The sequence below is a fragment of the Balaenoptera ricei genome, chromosome 11 (assembly GCF_028023285.1).
Source record: "Balaenoptera ricei isolate mBalRic1 chromosome 11, mBalRic1.hap2, whole genome shotgun sequence".
NCBI classification, from domain to species: Eukaryota; Metazoa; Chordata; class Mammalia; order Artiodactyla; family Balaenopteridae; genus Balaenoptera; species Balaenoptera ricei.
In genome coordinates, this window is record NC_082649.1 from 75,251,782 (window position 1) to 75,273,035 (window position 21,254).

General features: G+C 41.3%; 1 protein-coding gene, 2 long non-coding RNA genes and 1 other non-coding gene across 43 annotated transcripts in view; 3 read left to right on the top strand and 1 right to left on the bottom strand.

Annotated features, from left to right (window-relative positions):
• LOC132375108 (uncharacterized) overlaps positions 1-14,826 on the top strand; it is a 38,962-nt gene extending 24,136 nt beyond the window's left edge. The window contains exon 2 of the long non-coding RNA XR_009505899.1: positions 14,694-14,826. This is a non-coding gene — a long non-coding RNA (uncharacterized LOC132375108). The remainder of the gene's footprint in view (positions 1-14,693) is intronic.
• LOC132375109 (uncharacterized) lies at positions 787-1,920 on the bottom strand. Its single transcript, XR_009505900.1, has 3 exons — positions 1,847-1,920; positions 1,237-1,314; positions 787-1,115 (listed from the first exon to the last, which is right to left on the bottom strand). It is a non-coding gene; the product is annotated as an uncharacterized LOC132375109 (long non-coding RNA).
• LOC132375534 (U6 spliceosomal RNA) lies at positions 12,240-12,344 on the top strand. The gene has a single exon (XR_009506078.1). It is a non-coding gene; the product is annotated as a U6 spliceosomal RNA (small nuclear RNA).
• Positions 14,827-18,262: 3,436 nt separating the features above from the next.
• Positions 18,263-21,254, top strand: part of SLMAP (sarcolemma associated protein) — a 312,286-nt gene continuing 309,294 nt past the window's right edge. For all 40 annotated transcript variants that reach the window (XM_059939987.1, XM_059939983.1, XM_059939999.1 and 37 more), the window contains exon 1: positions 18,263-18,479. In XM_059939987.1, coding sequence (XP_059795970.1) covers positions 18,282-18,479 — 198 coding nt within the window. In that variant the 5' untranslated portion in view covers positions 18,263-18,281. The remainder of the gene's footprint in view (positions 18,480-21,254) is intronic.

Here is a 21,254-nt window from a genome sequence, read left to right on the forward strand (position 1 = left end):
CACATGCCGCAGCTAAGACGCGTCGCAGCCGAATAAATAAATAAATAAATAAATAAATAAATATTTTTTAAAAACTTGCTCCTCCTCCTGGATCCCACATATTCCCTTTTCCTCCTCCCTCATATTCTGAAAATTATACCTCCTAATAGCCCTCTGAATCCATTCCCCCCACCCCGCTCTGTTCACACTGCTAAGACCTTAATTCAGACACTAATCATTTCTTACCTGGACTTGCAATTATTTCTAAATGGTCTTTCTGCCTCCAATCATCCTCCATTTGGCCATCATTCTAAAATGTACAATTGATCATGTCAGTTGCCTGCTTAAAAATTCTTTAGTGGCTCCTCATTGCCTTCAGGATAAAAAAAAAAATACATGAACATGGCATTTAAGGTCCTTTTTGAGCTTGTTCCTGTCTACTCCTGTAATCTTTCTCTACCTCATTCTTTAAACATACTGCACCCCAGTCATGCTGAACTAACTGCCGTTTTTTCAAACAAGCCATGCCCTCTTACTTCTGGCCCTATAGTCAAGCTGTTCCTTCAGCCTGAAATGATTCCTCTTTCTCCACTTTACCTCCACCTGCAAGCTCCTACTCATCTTTGAAGACACAACCCATGTCCTCTTTTTATCTGAGGACTTGGCTGATCTATTTCGGCAGAGTTTCACATAGACGTTTATTCCATAGAATCTATAGTATAGTGTTTTATTTATTGATGCATAACAAATCATCCCAAGACTTAGTAGTTTAAAACAATAATAAACACTTATTATCTCTCATAGTTTCTATGGGCTGGGAATATGGGAGCCACTTGGCTAGGTAGTTCTGGATAGGGTGTCCTCATGAGGCTCAGTCAAATGTCAGCTGGGGCTGCAGTCATCTGAAGGCTTGAATGGGGCTGGAAGGTCCACCTTCAATGACTTAACTCACTTGGCTGGCAAGTTGGTCCTGGATGGTGGTAGAGGCCTCAGTTCCTCCTCTTGTGGGCCTTTCCACAGAGCAGCTTAAGAGTCTTCATGAGGACTTCTCTGGCGGTCCAGTGGTTAAGACTCTGCGCTTCCAATGCAGGTGGGCAAGGGTTCCATCCCTGGTTGGGGAACTCAGATCTCACATGCTGCGTGGCATAGCCAAAAATAAATAAATAAATAAGAGTCTTCATGAGATGACTGCTGGCCTACCCCAAAGCAAGCAATTCAAGGGACCAAAGCAGAAGTTGCAAGTCTTTTACAACTTACCCTTGGAAGTCAACCACTGTAACCTCTGCCATACACTGTTGTTCACATAGACTAGCCCTGATTCATTGAAGAAGAAGACTATATAAAGACATAAATACAAAAAAGCAAGGATCTCTGGGAACCATCTTGGAGACTGGTTATGGCACATAGAGTAACAGATACAGTACATCCTATCTCACTAGCCAGTGACTACAAAATATGATCATACTTACTTTTATTGTTCAAATATGATGGCATAAGCCCTCATGGCCTATTTCCTGGAAAAGGCAACCTCCTTCTCTCCCATATTTCTTTTTTTTTTTTCTTCTTCTGTATTTCTGACATAGCTTTTGTGTTCTCAGAAACAGTCCCTCCTGTACTTCTGCCCCAGCTTTCTGGACCTGCTGCAGCCTTACTATCTCTCACCCTTATGAGGACAGTGGGCACCACTGTTTTGCACAGATGACTGTCACCATTGCTTCTACCACTGACTTTAGGAAGTGCTTGATATTCTTCCAAGAAAGTAGAACAAGCTCAAGAGCACAACTGAGGCCAGGGTGTGACAGTTAACAAGTCTTTTCAGAAGGCTTGGGAATACCAGAAAAGAAGTGTAATAGACAGGGTAACTTACACTGCTATTAGTAGTGGCTACTCTGAGAGGTCCACAGTCTGAACATCCTCAGAATGGTACAAACCTAGGTCCTCTGGAAACTCTACCACCACCAGATGCCCTATGTCCTACAAAAGACAAAGTACAGCACAATCTGTCATCAGTCTAATCCCTAAGGTCTGGGATTTTCAGTCTGGGATTTTAACACCACAGGTAGAACTCAACCATCCACGCCAGGGCATGCTGGGCCAAGCACTCTCCATTTCTTGTTCACAGCCTATCCTCCAGCACTAGCTGAAGAGAATAAGCCTGTGCACTCTCCCAGCATTCCTTTCCATCCCACTTCTATGATCCTCACAAACAAAGAATAATCCAAAGAATAGTCCTCTCAACTCTGCAAAGATAGGCAGTAATGCATAAGCATAGGATAGTCCAAATCCACACTTAGGGAAAAACATTTTCGTATAGAAATCTTAATCTATAGAAGCCTAAAACTACTAAGAGACATCTTGTTAACAGCCTGAAGCATCTACGTTTGCTTTACCTTAATTATTTCAGGCCTTCCCCAAGACTAGACCTGGGTAGATTGCTTTATATTTACATAGCCCAAGAGACGACTTCAGGGTGTTTCCCAGCACTAAGGAAGAGTTAGTACCATGGGGAAATTGGATCCTTTGCTTTTAGAAGGTAGTATTTACAGCTGCTTTACTCATCAAGGTTAAAAAATAAAATCCTGGCTTCAGCCAGCCTGGTTATATCACTTGCCGTAATTACTTCCGGGAAAGCATGTCTCCTCTTCATTAGAGAGCCCAGAGGTCAGACAGCAAAAATAGGAGCTGAAGGGAATAAGCAGTGCCTGGAGATAGAAAATAATGTCAGGCAGATTGTCATATAGAAACAGTGGGCTGCCATGAAAAGACAAAAAAGATTTTGGAGCCTGGCAAATGTAGGTCCACGTTATGGTGGATGCTTCCCTTATGGTGGGGTAACTCAGACTTAACTTCTCTGAGCCTTGTAAATGATGTAAAATGATGGTAACAATCTCTACCTCACAGATTTGAGGGTTAAATGAAAAAAATATATAATCCAGCCCTGGCAAGCAGGCTACGCTCCAGCTACAGCACTGGATGGTAGGAATAGAGTGGTGAGCAGATAAAAATGAGTCACTGTCTTCACTGAGATTCCAGTCCAGAAGGGAAGACAGGCATTAAACAAAGAACTACCTAATTACAATTGTGATGACTGCTATGACAAAGAAGCACAGGGTAACATAAGAGAAGACTTGACCTAATTTAGGCTGGCAGGGAATGTGGTCTTAAGGTAGTGATGCGAAAGGTGGGGAGTCTGGGTTAGGGAGAACATGTCGGGTTTCAGTCAGAGCATTGTAGGCTGCTGGAAGGTGCTCAATAAATGGGAGCTGCTATAATAATTACTATTATTATCATTATTATTAATTCAGTAAATATTTATTGAGTATCTACCATGCGTACCGTGCTACTATGCATACTGAGGGTACACTAAATGTGTGAATTTGAGCAAATATCTTAACCTCTTTGAGCCTCATTATGTTCATCTGTAAAATGGGGATATTAAGACTGCCTCTTTAGTCTGTCTTTGAGGATTCAATGAAATAGTGTATATAAAGTGTTTAACATAGTGCCTGGCAAAAAGAGAAGATAATGTATGTTAGTAATTATTATTACTGCTCATTAGTCAGGGCCAGCTACATAATTTGCGGGGCCCATTGTAAAATGAAAGTACAGGGCCCCTTGTTTAAAAAGTAATAAGAATTTCAAGACAGCAACAGCAGAGCATTGAACCAACTTCGTGACCCTGTGTGACTGCATAGTTAACACGGTCATGAAGACAGCCCTGTCACTAATTATATCATATATATAGATTTAAATAGCTTAACTATCCGAGAAGTTTGAATTGGGAGGGTGGGGGACGCAACTTCTAGAACTTAATCTGATGAATTTAGTTTATAAGAATGAAATATAAGCATATTCAACATATCAGTATATCAATAGATGATCGGTGATTACATTTTCCTCAACATTTTATTATGAAAAATGTTAAAGTGCAAAATTATAAGAATTTTATAATGAACATACATATATATACACATCACCTAGATTCTACAATTAACATTTTATTATATTTGCTTTATTATGTATTTATTCATCTATCCATTCCTCAAACCATCCGTTAATCTATCTTGTTTTTGGTGCATTTCAAAGTAAATTCCAGATATCAATATCACTTACTAAAATCCAATTTGTTTTTTTTCCCTTCTGATGTAAAATTGACATACAGAGGAATGCACAAATCTTGGCTAAATTTGTTGAGTTTTGACAAATACATATACCTCTGTGACCCAAACCTTTAAAACATAATCCATCACCCTAAAAGTTTCCTTCATACCTTTTCCCAGTTTATCTCCATCCCCAGCTTCCTCAAGAGACAACTACTGTTCTGATTTTTTTTTTTCTGGAGCTTAAATTTTTCAAAAGTACTTGATAAGTATTTAGCTTCAGTGCTTTCTCAAATGGGTGCATAGAAAATTCAGCAGACTGTAAAATAGGAAAGATAATTCTAGAATAATGTGGTACAATCAAGAAATATATGATGAGTCAAAGAGTAAAACTAGTGAAATCACTTGAATGCTTTTTCTTTTTTATTTATTTATTTATTTATTTATTTATTTATTTATTTATTTATTTTGACCGTGCTGCGCGGCTTGCGGGATCTTAGTTCCCCAACCAGGGATCCAACCCAGGCCCTTGGCAGAGAAAGCTCTGAGTCCTAACCACCGGACCACCAGGGAATTCCCAGCTTTTTCTTTTTAATAGTTTCATTTTTTGGTAAAAATGATGACAATGTGTAAAATGTGAATAATATGAAAAAATACAGAGAGGAAAATCACCCATCATGGAGGAATAAGCATTTTAAATATTTTGATGACATTTCTCCTAGATATCTATACATATATACATATAGTGATCTATGAATGACATTTGATAAAAATGAGATCATACACATGTAAGATCTGTTTCTATATCTTAACAAAATGCTGTACTGGGTTACAACATGAGTACGTTTTACATGCTGATTTATGATACCAAAATGCCCTCCAAAAAGGAGGCACCAATTTATATCCACTGACTGTCTAAGTTAAATTCTTAAGAATGGAAAATAAATGTTTGTTTTATATTTTTTCCTTTAGGGTAGAAAAGAGGGAAACACATGAAGGGCTAATAAGTGCCTCTAAAAGCACAGCAAATCAATCCAGTTGAACTCAATTCAATAAACAATTACTAAGCAAAGATAAGAATAGCTGCTGGGAACAGAAAGATAAGTCATGAACCCAATATGCAGAATACTCATACCCTAACAGGACAGTTTTCTTGACTACAGTGATTTATCCTCACTTGAGCCTACATGATGAGGGAGGATCAGAAGGATCTACTCCTGAAGGGGCACTGAGTCCTCCATTAAATTTGGTACAAAACTCAAAAGATGTAAGTGAAAATCAAGCCTCCCTCCTGTCCTTCTTCCCCAGATTCTTACCCCAACCCATTGTTCCCCTCTCCAGAGTTTTCCACTGTTACTGATTTCCTGTATCTCTTCCCAGAAAATGCTCTGCATATACAGGCATATGCTGAGCAGGCAAAAACATTAATTGTCCACTCATTGCTTACTCCTTCAAGCAATTTTAAAATACAATTGTATGATACCTACACATAATTGTGCACATTGCTCTAAAATTTTACCTTGGATATTGTTCCATATTTACTCATATGTGGGTGCTTCATTTATTTTTAACTTAGAGATCATTACATAGCCACTCTTAGGGAGCTTCTTCATTCTTTTTTACCATCTACACAACATTCCATTGCGTGAATGTATTTATTTAACCGGTACACTATTGATGGACCCCTAGGTTGGTCCCAATATTTTGCTAATATGATCCTGCAATGAATACCCTTCTAGATACTGAAATCAATTTTCAATAAGAAGTGATTGTGTGAAGGTAGTAATGTTTGGCTTCAAATCAAGTTAGTAAGTAGTCGGTAGAGACATTTGTTGGGTTATAGATGAATATTTAAAAGTACGAAGCATTAAATATATATGCTGTGTCTGAAGTATGTTCCCCTAAACCACTGTTAAAACAAAAGAAAAGCATAAGAGCCAACAGGAAATCTCCACCCACTTAGTCAGACTCCTCAGGAGCAGTAAATAGACAGGCCTTATCCAGTATCTTCCAGGTTCACAGTGGAGCTTTGTCACACTAGTAGTGAGAACGCATTGTAGAGTCCATGCTTTGGCACTAAGAACTTCTCCTAGAGAGTTCGGATCTAGCAGTATAGACATACAAATACTCACTTGTCACACAAATAATTCATCAAAAAGCCTTTGGGCAAGCAAGCAGAGGAACAGATTTCCTCTTGCCCTTCCCATTGACTTTTTTTGGGGCTTCATTTTGAAATAATTACACTTAGAGAAGAGTTTCAAGAATAGCTCAAAGAACTCCCACACACTTTTTATTCAAATTCACTACTTTTTAACATTTGGACACTTTTTAACATTTGTAGAACCTTTCTTTACACAGACACACACACGTATGTATATATGTATGTACATGAGTTTTTTTTTCTGGATTATTTGGGAGTAGGTTGTATACATAAGGCCCTTTTACTCCTTAATACTTCAGTGTATATTTCCTAAAAACAGGGATATTCCATTGATTCTGAGAGGAAAGACTGACCTGGCTACTTCCATCTGTTCTTTTTTAGAATCATGGACTTTAACAGCTAGAAGTAACCTGAAGGTGTCTAGTTCACCCCCTTTACACACAGGGAAACCCAGAATTGGCAAATGAGTCAGCCAAGGTCATATTGCCAATATCTGGGAGGAGATCCTCTCTTCTGGCTCTTTCCTCTCTACAAGCCACTTGGGATCATCTGGTCCAAACCATTCAATAGATTTTATAAATGAGGAAACTATGGCCCAGAGGGGGTTTATGATTTGCCTAAGGTCACACAGGAAGTTACTTGCCTGGATTCCATAGGTAGCTATAGTTCTTTGCTATGGGGCTCAAGGAGAAGACTAATTTTCCTGAATGTGCACTCAGTGAATAAGCTGATGAATGGACATCTAATGCTTTTGCCTGCCCAGCAATCCTTCCCCCTCCTCCTGGCAACAGCTTTGGGAAACCATCCTTCTTCCATTAGATATAGAGTTAGTGGGACTGTCCTTCAAAGTTCTGCACCCTTCTGGCCATGAAATGGGCATGTAACCCAGCCTAGGTCAATCACCTTCTCTGGGGCATTTGAATCTTGAGGTGAGAGACTCAAGGATTGAAAAAGGTCAAGCTGATAAGGAGGCTGCTTATTGGCTTTTGTTGCTCATCAGCTGTGCTTCCCATCCTGCCTGAGACTTGCTTCTTCAGTGTTTATTTCCATTCTCTGAGCTACCTCATGTCTTTCCAATACTTTCCGTAGGCTTAGGTTGGCCAGGGGTAGTTTCTGTCGTTTGCAAGCACAGGATTCTAACCAATAACAGCTGACTTGAAAAAAATTTTGCTTTCAGAAACACTTGCCGAAACAGAACTGCAACGTAGGTTCCATAGGAAAAAGTTGGCCTTGGATACACCCTCCCTCAAAGCTTAGTGTGAAAGTGCTTTTCAGGCTTATCGCTCTGCTGTCCAGTCTAACTGATGACATTCCACTTTCACATTCCCTGAAGTGACCGCTCCTTCACAGAGCAACCTTTCTGTTAGTTTGTAGCTCTTAGAAATGTCTCCAGCAAGGGGGCATCGCTTAGTCAGTGGTGATTTTAACTCCATTGCCCCCAGACTGTCCATCTGGGTGGTTAGAGTGGTGAAATACAATCTGACTTGAGCACAATAGCCCAGAGTGGGCTCCCTGCTTGATTGATTCTAGGGCTTGCTGCCAGTAGGAGGTGAAGACACTACTCATTGTCTTTCCTGACAATCTGTTCCTGACCTCCTGAGAGGATTTTTGGAAGGAACTTACACATATGCAGGAACACGTTGGTATCTCCAGAATGACATTCAGACAGTGTAGTCTGAATTTGCATCCAGGAAAAAAAAAGTCTCCAAGAAAACAAAATTATCTTCAAAGAGATTCCCAAGCTCTTGTTGAAAACAGCTTTTTCTTCCTTTAAAATTTTGTCTTAATATTCTTTAAAATAATATAATTACATATAATTAATCTTATATATAGTTTAGTATTATAATTGTTAATATTATTACACAGAGCAGTTTAGCTTCTCATTAGCCACTCAAGAACCAGATTTTTGCATTGCCAAACATCCAGTCATTTAGCAAATATTTTGGGGTCAACTATGTGCTAGGCACGTAGCAAAAACGAACCAACGGGGTCCTTACCCTTTCAGTGCTTATAGTCCAGAGGGACAACAGACATTAATTAAGATGTTATACTTGTACCCCATTACAGTGTGTTATAAGTGCTATGAAAGACAAGTACAAAGATCTGTGAGAGATTAAGAGTAAATGGTTTTCCTCAAAACAGTTTCCATAATTCCAAGTGAATTTCATAAAAAGACTAGAGAGCAATCCCTCCCCCTGCCCTATGAGTCTGTAAATAGTCTGTGAATGTATCAGCCCAGCCATGGTCAAAAAAACCATAGAAGATCTAGTCCCCCTTTCAGAGCAAAAGGTAGAGGTTCTGCCTTTATTTTCTCATTGTGTTAGTCATTATTGTTTTCAAAGCCAAATAGAATAAGAAAATAATTCAGTCACAATGTCCTAAGGAGGGCTTCCCTGGTGATGCAGGGTTAAGAGTCCGCCTGCCAATGCAGGGGACACGGGTTCGATCTCTGGTCCAGGAAGATCCCACATGCCATGGAGCAACTGAGCCCGTGCGCCACGACTACTGAGCCTGTGCTCTAGAGCCTGTGAGCCACAACTACTGAAGCCCATATGCTGCAACTACTGAAGCCCACGCACCTAGAGCCCATGCTCTACAACAAGAGAAGCCACTGCAATGAGAAGCCTGCACACTGCAACAAAGAGTAGCCCTTGCTCACCACAACTAGAGAAAGCCTGCGTGCAACAATGAAGACCCAACGCAGCCAAAAATAAATTTTTAAAAAATGTCCTAAAGAATAAAAGACTTCCATTTCAAAGGCAAATACAAATGGGGAGATATATTCATTTTCTATTGCTGCTATAATAAATTACCACACATGTAGTGACTTAACGCAAATTTATTACCTTAAAATTCTATAGGTCAGAAGTCCAACTGGGTCTCACTAGGCTAAAATCAAGGCACTGGCCTTTCTGAAGTTTCTAGGAAAGTATCAGTTTCTTTGCCTTTTTCCATCATCTAGAGGCTTCCTTCATTTCTTGGAGGCTTCCTCTATCTTCGAAGTCAGCAACAGGTTGAGTCTTCATGTCACATCTCTCTGATTTACTCGCTGCCTCCCTCTTCCACTTTTAAGGACTCATGTGATTAAAAAGAGATCCACCCAGATAATCCAAGATAAGATCCCCAGCTCAAATTCTGTACCCTTAATTGTACCTGCAAAGTCTCCTTTGCCTTGTAACGTAACATACTCATAGGTTCTGCAGATTAGAATATGGACATCTTTGAGGGGCCATTATTCTGCCTACTACAGAAGGCATGGAAAATGTTGGTAAGGGTGAAAATAAGTAGAGATGCTTCATTCTGTGTGGACAAATAGATACAAGGTGATGCCGTTTTTCTACTTACGGTGGTTATCTCTGGGCAGTGGAATTATGGGTAATTTTTCTTTATACTTCTCTGTTTTCCAAGTTTTCTACATTACAAATAAAATACTTTTTTTAAAAAAACCATTACATTTTAGTTATTTAGGAGAATGTCTGTATTGTTAGGAAGTGCATGTTGAACTATTTCAGAGTAGTGTCATGATGTCTGCAGCTCACTGTCAAAAGTTCAGAAAACACACACACACACAGATACATAGATAAGGCAAATATGGCCAAATGGTAACAACTCTTACTCAAAGAGGAGTATATATGTGCGTTCATTGCAATTGTAGTTTTCCTGTACATTTGAAATGTTTTATAATAAAAAGCATAACTTTAATGGACAGAGATTCTGTGTTGATTTTATATTATTCTAATTATCATTTTCAAGAATAACTTCAGAGTCTAAGAGTGAGAAGATAAGTCACAAAATCAAGGCACGTTTTCTTTGGCAACCATCTTTGCCACTGATACCAAATTATATAATTAGATTCCAGGAGCTAGAGAGATGGACCTGACTGGTTTCACTTGAAAAGGTCTCATTTCTGTAGGGATGCTTGTTCGCTGTCAGTAGCCCACTAATTTCTCCTAGCATTTCATGTGTTGTGCTTGTTAACATGCTGGACTTGTACAGAGGAGACTGGGTTCTCAAAGCAGTATGCCCAAGGTGGGACCAGCTCTATAATTTGACAGGCCCAGTACAAAGTAAAAATGAGGGACCTTTCGTTGAGAAAGTATTAAGAATTTCAAGACAGCAGAGTCCTCAAGCCCCATGTAAGGTCACGCATTCATGAAATCAGCCTTACACAAAGCCCAGCAGATTCCCGCAACAGTCCCCTCCCACCAAGCCTCATATGCCAAGCATGCTCGGTGGGAATGGGGCTGGAGGAAGAGCAGGCACTCTAGACTCATTTTACTGCATAGTCTCTTTACTCCATTTCAACCAGTCGTCTTAGGGATGCTTAAGATCAAAGATTCCTGAGAAATCTATGAATTTTCCAAATTATAACCATTCAGTGAGATGCTTTTGACCATTATCTATGACCATGTTGTACAGTTGTAGGAACAATGCATTTATGTGAAACAAAAGCTCTAACGGAGCTTATCAAAAGGAAATACAGGGCTTCCCTGGTGGCGCAGTGGTTGAGAATCTGCCTGCCAATGCAGGGGACACGGGTTCGAGCCCTGGTCTGGGAGGATCCCACATGCCGCGGAGCAACTAGGCCCGTGAGCCCCAACTACTGAGCCTGCGCGTCTGGAGCCTGTGCTCCGCAACAAGAGAGGCTGCGATAGTGAGAGGCCCGCGCACCGCGATGAAGAGTGGCCCCCACTTGCCGCAACTAGAGAAAACCCTCGCACAGAAACGAAGACCCAACACAGCCAAAAATAAAATAAATAAATAAATAATTAATTAAATAATTTTTTTAAAAAAGGAAATACAAATACATTAAAAAACGATGATTTAAAATGTTATAGTCTTGGGACTTCCTTGGTGGCACAGTGGTTAAGAATCTGCTTGCCAATGCAGGGGACACGGGTTCGAGCCCTGGTCTGGGAAGATCCCACATGCCACGGAGCAACTAGGCCTGTGAGCTACAACTACTGAGCCTGCACTCTAGAGCCCAAGAGCCACAACTACTGAGCCCGCATGCCACAACTACTGAAGCCCACACGCCTAGAGCCCGTGCTCCGCAACAAGAGAAGCCACCGCAATGAGAAGCCTGCACACCGCAACGAAGAGTAGACCCCGCTCGCCGCAACTAGAGAAAGCCCGTGTGCAGCAACGAAGACCTAACACGGCCAAAAATAAATAAATAAAATAAATAAAATAAAATGGTATAGTCTTCCTAGAATAAAGAATATATTTAAAATATTTTTTAAAAAACTCACTAGATGAACAAAACCAGCACATAGAAACAGTCTCTGATATTTTAATTGGTAACTAAGTTATTTAAAAACAAACCCAAATATACCAATAAAAATTCAGAAAGAAAATGCCTCATGTGGCTTTCTGACCCATCCCTTTTATTCTTAAGCATTTGCTGCATTCCAGCTAACATTCTTAAATTGATTATAAAAAGCAAGAGAACGCTTCCAGTAATCAAAAAGGGACTTACACAAGAGTGACAAAAATAAATAGAATTTCTTCTCTTCCTTTTCTTTCTCCCCTTGTCCAGGCGTTTTGCTATTGATATAAAGTATTTATCACTTTTAGGAATAAGACTCCTAGTGTTGATTTTCCCATTTCTGATAAATGATATGGTATTTTTTAAAAGGGCATGCCTCATATGGCTTAGAAAAACATCTGGAAGGATATAGCTAATAAATTGTTAATAGTAGCTAGCCCTAGGCTGAGGATTTGTGATGAGGATAGAGAGGATTTTTACTTTCCTTACTGTTGCTTATATGAATATATGCAATGAATATGTATTAGCTTTATCAATCAAAAAAAAAAAAAACACTAAAGAAAATTTTTAAAAAGAAAAAAAAACAAACAACCCAGCACGTACTTTAGATCTAGCATGGTGATTTAGGATCAGTCACTCTATCTCTTTAAGCCTCAGTTTCCTTACCTATAAAATGGGGTTAATACCACACAGATGTCATGAGGAAAATGTGTGGTAAATACACCCTCAAGTGCTCGCTTCAGCAGCACATATACTAAAATTGGAATGATAGAGAAGATTAGCATGGCCCCTGCACAAGGATGACACGCAAATTCGTGAAGTGTTCCATACTTTTAAGAAACGAAATTGAGTTATTTGTAGTGAGGTGGATGGACCTAGAGTCTGTCATACAGAGTGAAGTAAGTCAGAAAGAGAAAAACAAATACTGTATGCTAACACATACATATGGAATCTAAAAAAAAAGAAAATGGTCATGAAGAACCTAGGGGCAGGATGGGAATAAAGACGCAGACCTACCAGAGAATGGGCTTGAGGACACGGGGAGGGGGAAGGGTAAGCTGGGACAAAGTGAGAGAGTGGCATGTACATGTATACACTACCAAATGTAAAACCGATAGCTAGTGGGAAGCAGCTACATAGCACAGGGAGATCAGCTCGGTGCTTTGTGACCACCTAGAGGGGTGGGATAGGGAGGGTGGGAGAGAGGGAGACACAAGAGGGAAGAGATATGGGGATGTGTGTATATGTATAGCTGATTCACTTTGTTATAAAGCAGAAACTAACACACCATTGTAAAGCAATTATACTCCAATAAAGATGTTAAAAAAAAAATACACCTTCAATAAATGTACCTTCTCTGAGCCTCAGGTTCCTTGCCTGCAAAATGAGGGAGCTGGATTAGTTGTCCATGATCCTTTCGAGAGTTAATCTTCTGATTCCCTCTTTTTATATTCACAGAAAAAAGACTGCTAAATGAAAAATAAATGTCTTTACTTGTCTTCAGGTAATTGTTCTTTTATTTCCTGAAGAACCAGGAAGCCAAAAACCAATGAGCAGTACCTCTGGAATGTCTGGGCAACTCCACCCTGGGCACCTGGGAAATGACAGAGTATTTCCACTCATTAGAATCTCCCTGATGAGGAGAGCTTTCCTTACTGTGAAGAAGATTAAACTTCAGTTTCAAGAAGCTAGTGTGTGCCATTTAAAATATTATATCCTCTCAATTTTAATCTTTGACTACTCCAGGTTTCCTCTTTAGTTAGTTTACTTATACGTATTTGCAAACCAGATACTCTCCTTAAGCAATTATGCAAGTGTTCCATAATTCATGATATCATATGTCATTGGTTAAAATCCAATTAGATGAGTATCATTTAGGGAGGGTTGCATACTGAATGAGTTTACAGAGTAAACTCTGTAAGTTGAGCTGTCTCTTACACATCTCAAATGCTAATGATTGCCTATCTTTCGTGGTACCAGGGTAATAATTTTACAATTCGTTCTTTGTTTTTCTTAGATTGAAAAGTAGCATGGATCATAGCAGTGGTAATAATGATCAGTTTATTTAAAAAGTAAAAATAATAAAGGAAGAGAAAGCTACCACATTGGGAAATACTATCATTCCAAATTTCTCAAAACATAACATGCTTTTTATTTAATTAAAATATTGTATGGATACAGAATCGTATAGAGGAACACCCACATGGCTTAGCATTCAAAATATCTCATGTATGAGATGTCTAATTTAAGACTTTTCTGTGCCTACTGAATACCAGTGGGTGAAGAACGCCTTCATTGCCATTTTAGCATTTCCAGCACCCTGTGTAGCTTGGTGAGATTCTCTACCCTTCCAGGTTATAGCAGTCCCAGCTTTTCTTTGAAAAAAATGTGAAAAAGCATATTCTATTTAACGTTAATTTTAAGAGATTGTAGTAGAACTGAACATAAAGAGACACTTTTTGTTTCCACATTTATGAACAGGTTTCTCCATATACTAATTAGAGACATTACAACTTGCTCCTTACTGTATGTGGAAGGCTGGAAGAATTCTTTTTTTTTCTTTTAATTAATTTATTTTATTTATTTTTGGCTGTGTTGAGTCTTTATTGCTGCACACAGGCTTTCTCTAGTTGTGGCGAGTGGGGGCTACTCTTCGTTGCGGTGCTCGGGCTTCTCATTGCGGTGGCTCCTCTTGTTGCGGAGCACGGGCTCTAGGCACGCAGGCTTCAGTAGTTGTGGCACACAGGCTCAGTAGTTGTGGCATGCAGGCTCAGCAGTTGTGGTTCGCAGGCTCAGTAGTTGTGGCGCACGGGATTAGCTGCTCCGCAGCATGTGGGATCCTCCTGGACCAGGGTTCAAACCCGTGTCCCCTGCATTGGCAGGCGGAATCTTAACCACTGCGCCACCAGGGAAGCCCTGGAAGAATTCTTAACATTAGTAATAATAATAGAAACTAACATTCTCTGAGCATCTATTATTTTCTAGGCATCATTATCTTATTTAATCCTAACATCATTTTATTTAATCCTAACAAGACTCCATGGGGGTACTATCTACTTTTTTCAAAATGAGGAAATTGAAACTTAGAGAAGCTTAATAATTTATAATTTACAGTGCTTTTAAATGGTGATGTAATGTGTGATTCTGAAACCTTGATTTTCATTACTCTACTTTGATCTTCTAGGAGAAAGATGGAAATACTCCGAAGACCATTGCATTGCCTGCAAGTCCTTCAGCAACTGAAACCACTTTTCTGTGCCCTTCTTTCTTGACCACCTCTCCTTATGCTCCAGTAATACAGACCTACTTGTAATTCCCGTAAAGTCCTTTTCTCCCGAGTCTCTGGGTGTTTGTAATGTTTCCTTGGCCTAAAATTTCATTATCCCACTACTACCAGACTAGCTGGTCTACTCCTACTCATTTTTCATCTCAGTTTAAACTATTCCGCCATGCTCCCATTCCTCTTGATAAACTCATTACAGCAAGAATCTTATTGTGTCATCAACTAAATTGTGAGCAACTCAAGGGAGTCTTTTTTTTTTTTCATTGTTGTATTTCCAGAGCCTGTCGCAGTAGCGGTTTTCACATTCAAATTAAATATTTATAGAGTGAATGAATGACAAAAATGCATAAGTGACTTATAAGTTCATGCACAGAACTCATTAGGGGATGTGGGGGGTTCTATATTACTTTATTCCACAGAAGCCTAAAAGTTACCACAAATGAAAAATTTTCATCCTCTTAATATTAAAACTTTTCAACATATCCTTATTTTTCTCCAGAATCAAGTACCTGGAAAGAAAAAAAAAAAAAAAGGTACCTGGAACATGGTAATAATTCAATACATATCTGCTGAAATAGTGAAGAGTGTTAGAAAAGTATACAAGGTCCTTATAATCTAACACATATTCTCTCTAGACTCACTTTGTGCCACTCCTACTTTATCCTGTAATAATGAGTAACAGTATGTAATTTTCAATCACGTATCAAATATTTATTGAGTTACTATTATGTGCCAGACACACTGGTCCACCATTTCAAATAGCCTTATTCTTTTTCTTGCTAAACCTTCTTCCTGGAAACTTCCGAAGCCATTCATCAAATACCATGTTCATTGTGGTTTTCCTACCAGCCTTGTTTCAGTTCAGTTACCTCCTGTAGAAGGCAGTCTCTGACCCCTTTAGCACCCAGTGCTTGTTTCCATCTTAGCCTTGATTACATCAAAGTGAAGTGATCCCTGTTTGTCACCTTCCTCTCCCCATCCCTATCTCACAATACTCAGGTGTACTCTCAGAGGGCATGGATTGAGGTTTTGTTCACCTATGTGTCCCCAGGGCCCAGCACAGAGCTTAGGATAGGGCCCAAACCCTGTATATAAGAATTGAAATGCAAAGTAGTTACTCTTTTAGGAGCAAATGGATTACTGCCTTGAATTCTCACAAGAAGTGAGTTAAGTATTATCTCCATGTAATAGATGACAAAACGAGGCTTGAAAAGGTTTAGAAACGTGCCCAAGGTTACAAAGTGGTGGAGCCTGTTGTCAAAGGAATCTGAAGAATGAAGCCACCACTGATTCTAAATGAGTAAGACTCACTCCCACTGTCTTTTCTTGAAATTTTCGTTTAGATTTTGCAAATCTTTCCTTCTTGGGACTAATGACTCCTCATCTACCTTAATATTTTGAGTGGAAGCAGTCCCCCTTTCTTCATATTAGAAATTGTTCTGTCACTCTCTGGAAGCAACGTGATGTTAGACTTTATGAAGGCACACTCATTCCGGGGTTGAATCTGAGTTAGGAGCCCTGGGGTACAAGACAGGCCCAGTGAGAAGAAAGGTCGTTTGAAATGGAATGCAGGGACTAAGAAAGAGTGTTCCTCCGGGCAGGATAACACAGTGACGACTTCAGCAAGGGGAGGATAGACCTCGTTTTAGATGTACAAATCCCAAGGCTTGTGGGAATTTAGTTGCTCACACCTAAGGCGGCCGTGGGGGACTGTGCTGCCCACAGCTAAGATGGATGCTAACAACCTCTCCTTTGGATGGGGTTGTTCGCCTTGCTCAGTGGTATTTTCAACGACGACTATAGTGAATAAAATTTAGTAAAAGTAGGCGCCTTTTACCAAGACGCTAAAGTAGGAATTTGGCCAGTTATGTTTAGAAAACCTTCAACAGGTCGAAATTTTTTCCTGCCCTTAACCAAAATGGTACAGGTTATCCCACGGTGCTGAAGCGTCTAACCCTTAACTAAGATGGCGTTCGGAGGCTTGTTAAAAATTAGCTTGCCCTCTTTTTCTGCCCTTGTCCATCATGGCTTCCGAGGCATCGATCACGTGACTTCCGGACTACGGCGCGGGAGAGAGGGTAGGAGGGCCCTTGAAGGGTGCGCGTTCCCGTGGCGGTGCACCGGGTAGGTTTCAGTCAGAGTCACTATGGCGGCTGGCGCTGGCAAGGTAAGCTGAGGCGGCGGCGGCGGCGGTAAGGGAAGCTGGACCCGTCGTGGCGTCCGGGCGCCCAACCTCCGCAGCCTGTCCGCAGAGAGGCCGGCCGAGGTCGTGGCCGGTCGCGGGGGCTGGCTGGGGTGGGTTGAGAGGGGCGAGTGCTGAGGCGGGCGGGCACCGGCGGCTGACGGCCGTTTGTTTTCATGTTTGCCCCACCAGGTCGGAAAGTTTTCTGCCTCGTCGGGCACAGCCTGAGGGTGTCCCACCGGCCGCGAGTGGTGGAGGCTGCGGCGGACCCAGCCCGGGGCCTCCAGGCCTCTCCCCCAACCTCCGGGCCGGCCTCCCTCCCCCACCTCCTCATCAGCCCGGAGCTTCGGCTGCCGCCTCTGAGATGCGACCCTCGCGGGGGCGACCCTAAAAGGAGGCGGCCGGTGTGCTGAGCAGCAGCCAGGAGCCCAGGTGTTCAGGGACCAACTTCCTGCGTGCCGAGACCCCGGAGCCTCCCCCGGGTCGCGCCTGGTTCGGTCCGCAACCGCCTGCGGAGCCGGATCCCCGCCCTGGTCGCGGGGACGCCCGCCAGGTGCCCCGGAGTCCCGTCTCGGCCGCTGCCCGCGCCCCCGCCGGTCCCCGCTCCTCGTGCCAAGGACCTCAGCCACCGCCGCCTCGGCCCACGGCGTTCCGGGGACCCCGTGCCACCTCCAGGCCGGCCTCCGCGCAGCAGGGGCAATGCAGACTGTCCCGCTGGCCGTCTAGACCCCTTAGCCGCCCCTATCGCGTCTCGTCCCTCCACTCCCGAGGCCCTCGAGGACGGGCGGTGGCTGCCCAGAGGTGTTCAGCTACACCACCTTTCTTCCGCCCGAAAGGACCTTTCTGGCCGCACCGACCCTTTCTTCATGCTGCAGTGCTGCAACATTTCCGCCACCGAGGGGGGAAAGCGGCCGCGATCCCAAACAAAACACAAGAATTGGTGTGTGACTCATCTGGTTGTATACCTCCAGTCCCCAAACTGTCTTCCAGGAGTTTTCTTGGCCGAAGCTGTCCAATGTTTGAGCCTTTTTTTCCCAGGGAAGAAGATGGACTGAAAGCTGCCAGTTGGGGACTTTTTGTGATCAGGGCCCTGCTGGGTTTTAAAGGAGGTGATGGGGCTTGCGCTGGCTTGTCTTCCCACCCCAGTGAAGAGTTTTTGATGTTCACTGGTTATGTTTAGACAATGTGCAGTTTGCTTTAATTTAAAATTTTGGGGGGGATAGGGGTATAGGCTTGTGCAGGGCAGTCCGGATCCGGTGGAACTCCTCTTTGTTCCTGGTAGGAGAGACACCCCAAGTCTGTCCTCGATGCCGTCAGCCTTGGCCATCTTCACTTGTCGCCCGAACTCACACCCGTTTCAGGAGCGTCATGTCTACCTGGACGAGCCTATTAAAATCGGCCGCTCGGTGGCCCGCTGTCGACCAGCGCAGAATAATGCTACCTTTGATTGCAAAGTGCTGTCAAGGAACCACGCTCTCGTCTGGTTTGATCACAAGACGGGCAAGGTAATGTCACTACGTTGTCTAACAATTGTTGCTTTTCGTTTCCCTTTGCCCCTTCTGCATAATGAATGTGGGATCCCAGGGCTTGCACCCAGAGGAGAGTTTCAGCAAGGCCATGAAACCAACTTTTTGTGTGTCTGGTTCTAGTGGAAATTTGATTGAGGTGGTTGAATGGAAAACAGAGAAGGTATTGTTAATTAAATGCCTCGAGAGGGCGATGGCATCTTGATAACGTGGTCATTCCCAGTGAAATCCCAAACCCTAATTCATTTTAGAAAACTAGATAGCGAAACTTGGCTTCTTGCTTTCAGTCTTTTTAGAAAGGTGAATTTGTAGTTCAGTGCTTGATGAAGCAAGCAGCAGTTCCCAAAGCAATGCAGGGAATCTGCGGCCAGTATTACTCTGGGGCTCAAATGACTCAGTGGTGAGATATAGTTAACAACACAGTAGCTTTTAGTTGAGTTCAGATCGGGGTTTTTCTAGCAAGGACAGTGTTTGTGTAAATTTATTTTGGAAGATTTGATACATATTTACCTAGGAAGGGATAATTTGCAATTATCAAAGCCAATTTAAGCATGAACAACTAACTTTATGATTTCAGAGTTTTGTTTGCAGGTTGGGTGAATGTATACCACTTGCTTTTGAAAATCACTTTGATGTTCCCTTCAGCACTTAATAAAAACACTTAATGCATACTTACAGAGGTGATATTTAAAAATCAGTGTTAAAAATTATTTTCTGAAATTATATCCAACTCTATCAGTTATTGCATTACCTGGATGTGATAGCTTGAATTTAGCGCTCTTCATTATAAGTGACTATTTTAGCATTTTTATGTTGGCATCCTAATTAACTATACATGTGCTTGCTTATATTTTAAGAATACAAGAAAAAAATTGAGTAAGTCCCTTTCAATTTTAAAAACTATCTATGTGTGAGGAGAATATACTAAAGAGCTCATGTTGGTGCTTAAACCTCAAGTTTTAGTTAATCTACTGAATTAGTTCTAACTTAGAGTAAGTTATGTAAGACTAATAAGAATATCTCCGGTTTCACCTCCTGACTTTTTGGTCCCTCTTTCTGAGTTAAGTGATTGTCTTTTTTAAAAGAAGAATTTAAGTCTTTTAGAAGAGTACTGTTTTGAAATGAAAGAAACCTGAGCCTCAAAAGGAAGAGAGAAAGCATTACTTCTGAATTAAGGAATTATTATATAAATCATTTTTCAAAGAAAGGAGGAAAAGATTGCCCAAGTGCTGTGTGCTTGCGTAATATCTATATCCTACTCTGTATGTAGGATAAAGACTAAAAAGTATGTTAATTTTTCTGTATAACACCAGATGCTCATTTATTTACCTGTGGAACAGATCCTTTTTTCTCCCTGGAAAGTAAAGTTTGGGTGCCTGAAAGACCTCATAGGTTACCTATAGTAATTTAAAGAACTCATCTTTCCAGCAGTCAAATAAAACAAATAACCTGTCAGATCTTGCCATGTGATCGAATTGTTTTAAGAATTAACTATTTAAAGTTTAGGTTTGAACAGACAGTAGGTTTGGTTTTTTTTAAATCTTTCAATTTGTTCTCAGCAGGAGAAATAAGGAAAAGTACACCTACTCAGTCTTTCCTGAAGCATAAGTCCTTCTTCTATTATTTTAAAAAAATTTTTTTCTATCTATCTATCTATTTATTTATTTTTGGCTGCGTTGGGTCTTCGTTGCTGCACGCGGGCTTTCTCTGGTTGCGGCGAGCGGGGGCTACTTTTCGTTGCAGTGCTCAGGCTTCTCATTGCGGTGGCTTCTCCTGTTGCGGATCGCGGGCTTCAGGCGCGCGGGCTTCAGTAGTTGTGGCATGAGGGCTCAGTAGTTGTGGCTCATGGGCTCTAGAGCGCAGGCTTAGTAGTTGTGGCACGAGGGCTTAGTTGCTCCGCGACATGTGGGATCTTCCCCGACCAGGGCTCGAACCCGTGTCCCCTGCATTGGCAGGCGGATTCCTAACCACTGTGCCACCAGGGAAACCCCAGACAGTAGTAGGTTTTGATTGAGCGTCTGTTATGTGCCAGATAGCGTGAGGTACACAGTTACGAAGAAAACCCACAATTAGACCAAATATCATTTATTGTTTTCTCTGTAATAAATTTCCAGTATGAGGATTTGTTACAATTGTATCATAACAAAAGTCCCTAGGGCCTAATATATATTCCCAGCAAATTTCTTTGTACAACACTAGAATCCCCTCCTTCTTTAAGCATTGCCTCAGGCAAGTTCTTTTTGTTTGTTTTTTTCCTCAAACATCTTTAAACTTCAGTTTTCTCTTCTGGGGATAATAATAGTACCTACTGTTGTTTCCAGCATTGAGATAATCATGTAAATCACTTAGCACCCCTGTTACTGGCCCTTAATAAGGGCTCAGTCCTTAGAGAAGAGTGTGTTTGGGGTCAGGGGAAGAGGGAACCATCTAGGCAGGTCTTTGCAATTTGCTGTAGTGCTGTGGAATCTCAGGAAGGTAATGAGACATTTTTTTCTTTCATGTGATGGCATATGTGGAAGTAATTTTTAAAATTGAAACATGTGAAGAACTTTGTCCAAATTGGCACCTTACCTGGGAAGTGGAAAATTGGGGTAACATGCCCTTTGGTTGACTTTCAATTTGTGAGTGTTGCATTCTGCATTCATCATTATGGGAGAACCATTAAAAGCTGGAAGAAATAATAAACACTTAAAACTTTCTGATTATTCAAGTAATACATGTTTATTGTAGGAAATTTGCAGAGTGTAGGCAGAT